This window comes from Styela clava, chromosome 3 (genome assembly GCF_964204865.1).
Source record: "Styela clava chromosome 3, kaStyClav1.hap1.2, whole genome shotgun sequence".
NCBI classification, from domain to species: domain Eukaryota; kingdom Metazoa; phylum Chordata; class Ascidiacea; order Stolidobranchia; family Styelidae; genus Styela; species Styela clava.
The window spans coordinates 19,846,047-19,850,271 of NC_135252.1; the positions used below are offsets into that span (position 1 = coordinate 19,846,047).

General features: G+C 33.6%; 1 protein-coding gene across 1 annotated transcript; it reads right to left on the reverse strand.

Moving 5' to 3' along the window:
- Window positions 1-329: 329 nt before the first annotated feature.
- On the reverse strand, window positions 330-2,820 carry LOC144420819 (uncharacterized). Its single transcript, XM_078110482.1, has 4 exons — window positions 2,458-2,820; window positions 2,068-2,161; window positions 1,041-1,107; window positions 330-503 (listed from the first exon to the last, which is right to left on the reverse strand). The coding sequence occupies exons 1-4, from the start codon at window positions 2,667-2,669 to the stop codon at window positions 448-450; spliced, it is 429 nt and encodes a 142-aa protein (XP_077966608.1). The 5' UTR covers window positions 2,670-2,820; the 3' UTR covers window positions 330-447.
- Between the last annotated feature and the right edge of the window lie 1,405 nt (window positions 2,821-4,225).

A 4,225-nucleotide genomic window follows, 5' to 3' on the forward strand; every position in this document is an offset into this window, starting at 1 on the left:
CAGATTTTGCATCGGTCACAAGCTAGTGTTTTTGTGATGATCGGATGTGCAGACTGGGTACTGACGTAGAGCACTTCTCTAACACCATGACTACATAAACAAAAAAACAGGCAGGTTTTCAGCCAGACTTTTTGAAAAATAAAACTTAACAATACCCTGCATTATACGTTGATTTATTGAACAATAGTATTTGAGACAAAGGCTGATTATAGCGAGGGATACGGACCCTGTCATTTTCTTCATATTAAGAGCAAAGTCAGGCTTAAGCAAGTTAAATGATTTTGTATTTTGTATAATTTGTAAATTCGTTATAGCCGATAATTCTTTTAATTATTTATGCTGAATATATACAAAAATTAAGCAAAATATTTGCATGTTTTCAAAAAGTCTTGACTACGTATACGTGTCTTTGCTGATCCTAAGTTATTTCTTCAATAGATGAATGACTCAATTTTGCTGGTCTATTTGATCCATCGCCTCCAGAAAATCAAAAACATCCTCGTCTAAAAAGTATTGAATATTGTTAACTATATTATTCTGATTCTACCATAATATATCAATTTTACTGAACTTTATGGATGAGAACATCTATTTCTAAATATATATTCTTCAATGACTTCCTTATTTTAGTCGCGCCAAGTTTATAGAAATCTACGTAAAAAAATATAAAACAGATATTTCTGGACAGCGAGTAAAAGGGATAAATAAGACTAATGATTGTACTCTTCTATACGGACACAAAAGAGACAGCACAATTGCATCCACGTACATTTACACCCGTAAACTGCATCAAGGAAATTTGAACCCGCATATATTTGCACCCACCGACATTTCCACCCATAGATTTTCACAGCCGCATATAGATTGCACCCGCGAAAATTTTCAACCATGTACATTTGCACCGATGTACATTTGCAATATGTAATTCGAAAAACATACTGAAATCTGAAATATTTAACGACACTCAATTTGGAGCATGCTGCTCTAAAGTATTGGGGATGCTTCGGTCAAATGAGTTGTTTGATATCGCGTAAACTCACCGACACTTTCTCCCGTGTCTGCGCCATCTTGATCGGGGTATTGAATTTCCTCGTCATTTGTCGAACCCTGTATAAAATGTTCCTTTAGGGCAGGGGTGTGCAAACTGCGGCCCGCGGGCCAAATTCGGCCCGCAAGAAGAAGTTGTGCGGCCCGCGGAGAAATAATAATTTCGAATGGTGTACCCGCAAAGCCCATACCAGTCATATTAGCAAAACAAGCTAACAAAATTCTGTTGCAAAATACACGATTCATATTACAAAAACGTGTTTCTCACTGCATTCGTTTGAAGTCGGTGTGACAAAAAATTAAAATAGCAGTTTCTTCAGAAGTTTATGCGTTTTAAATCTACTATTTCTGCAAGAACCCCTAATAATGCCGTAAGATCAATAGCAAATATAGGCAATTTTTGTGCTTGCAACTACCAGAAAGCCTAAATTAAATGAAGGTGCGGCCCGCGGCTTCACCCAGTTACTTGTATTTGGCCCGCCAATAAAAAAGGTTGCACACCCCTGCTTCAGGGTATTTGATGTAATATATTTTATTTTGTCTAAAAATTACGGATATGTCTATACAAGCAACAGATTGTATTATTAAATTTCAAAATGTATATCAAAGTTTCAATATTGGGATATTTTGACCGTATTTAGGTCAATTTGGAATGATTTAAAAAATTTGCAAATTATGTGGACGAAAGCTGTACTAACTTACAGTAGTGATGGCAATAATACCCCTAAACTAAAGATGTAGATGCAATATAGAAGGTTACATATCAAGTTTATAGTCATTTTTGAACAAATAAACATCGCATATTAATCAGAGGCGTGTATGATTTTTTATGATAATCATTATTCAGTAAGTTAAGAATTTTGTCATAATTATATTGAATAATTGAAGCAATTTTCTTGGATATTTTAAAAAAATAATTTTTAGTGCTCATAATAGCTGTTTCAATGCCTTCTAATTGACTTCCTAGAAAGAAGAATACAAAAATGACCTTTTGACAATTATACAATTTTCACAACTCACCTTGTTGATTATTTCTGGATCTATATATGGTCTCCGAGTCGGTCCAGGTCGCGGGCAACGTGTTTGAGGATATGGGGATCCACCGGGACATAACCTTTCGTTATGAAAAAACTTAAATAAAATGTACTTCGAAGATGCAAATAAATTCTTCATTATGAATATCTATAATTATACCTAACTATATGTTTTTAGAAAACATCTTTGCTTAAATTTTTTATTGTGTTAAACAACCAAAGTAGTAGAGCAATTGGAAGCATACTTTTATGTGTCCAAGCCACATGATTCCTTCATATTACTTGTAGCCTATTATCGTGACAGTGTAAGTTTTATCACCACAAACAAAATGTCTACTGGATTGCGAAGTGTAAGGTATTTCAATAGGTTACTCACTTAGGAGGTATTGCCACTCTTCGCCGACTTCTTTTCACATGTTCAATAATTCTTTTGGTAGCCTTGACGATTCTTCTCACCAATTTCACTATTCGTGGTCTCCATGACACTTTTTTGCGTGTTTTGTCATTTTGCGTTTTCTTGACTGAACTATCAGAAAGTGATGCCATGACCATTGCCACAAGTAACAAACCGAAAAAGATAGACTTCATGGTGGTATATTGAATCACGTTTACAGTTTATAATGTTTATGCGATGATCTGTTGGTTAACCAGATTAAATAATAAGTTATGCTGTTTTTCACGACTATTATCTAGCACCATTCATTACCAACGAAAACATACTTTTGATTCTGTATTTGCAGTTCTTACGCAAGATTATCTGTCACAATCAAAGCATTAAAAAGCACTGATGCTTCTGAAGTAATCATCAAACAAACTTAAGTTTATATAAAGAAGACCAAACAAGGAAAGCAAAAAAAGAAAAAGAAAAATGCGCACCGCTCCTTTTTACGTGAATCACATGCATTCTATAAGAATGTTAAAATTAACGATAATTTTAATGTAATTGTATTTTATTGAGTTTTATATTACCGAGTACGCTGATAATGTGACAGAGTTCGCGTATCGGCCATTCTATCAATGTATACAATAGAGGTATTCATAATTTACACAGATATATTGCTGTATTTAACCTTGTCGATCGCTACTTGATATGTTCGCTTGTACAATAACTCTGATTGGGGTTATAGGATGTCCTGGATATAACCTGGCGATAATATTGTTGATAACTATTACCTCCATAACCTGTTACTGACAGGCTGTAAGAGCACGATTGTCACCAGGTATATTCATATCGTTTTAGTAAGAGTTTTGTATAAATACCAATCCCCAGTAAGCGGTCAAAAGTACGGCAGTTCTATTATAAATACTCAAATACCTCATTTTCAATATATTGAACAATCACAAACGTTCGCTCACTCCCCACGGGCTATAAAAGATGATGACATTGCTGTGAGAATACTTCATTGTTATAAGGGAAGGAAGCTATACCGACTTATGAATGTTCAGTACGAAGCCATTAAAATGTCAATAACAGGTTATGCTGAGGAAGAATAAAGGACAACCGGTGTTACCAATTCGATGTAATTTGCTGACATTTTGAACTTCTATACAGAACCTCACATAGATATAATTTTTTTTTTGCTAAAAAAAAATTAATATTCATTGATATGAGGAGTTGAATTTGAAATACACGAATCACAATTCGTAGATGAGAATTGTCTTTAACTTTTGCTTTTGTTTGTTTATACCCATTTCAGTACAATATATTATTAGATTATATTTCAATTTGATCATATGTTACCGATGAAATTATATGTTCCTCTGACTTTCAAAATAGAAATTATTGATAAATAGCGTGTACATAAAGTCTCTTTTCAATTAACAAAAAAATATTGCGAAGTGAAATGATGAGATATGAGGGTTGTTTTATGTTAATCGGTATTTCATAAAGTTTTTATTGACACTAAAATTTGTTGTTTCAGATAAAATTTATTAATTAAATTTCTTATGTTTAATGATTGAATTATATGAACCGAACCCCAATAAAATCACTACTGCTCAAGAAAAAGCGCAGTGTGTATCCTGGTTCACTGAGACAAAATTATATGTTCATACCAAGCGAAAGTATATAGACGTAAGAATGGAAGAGACACACCATCACTTCCTTCAATTGGTTTAGGGCACAATAAATTTATGGAGACAGG

Coding starts and splice junctions, on each gene's coding strand:
- LOC144420819 (XM_078110482.1), bottom strand. CDS start 2,669: ATGAAGTCTATCTTTTTCGGTTTGTTACTTGTGGCAATGGTCATGGCA. Junction 2,162..2,457: donor AGAGTGGCAATACCTCCTAA/GTGAGTAACCTA, acceptor TCATAACGAAAG/GTTATGTCCCGGTGGATCCC. Junction 1,108..2,067: donor ATCCAGAAATAATCAACAAG/GTGAGTTGTGAA, acceptor CATTTTATACAG/GGTTCGACAAATGACGAGGA.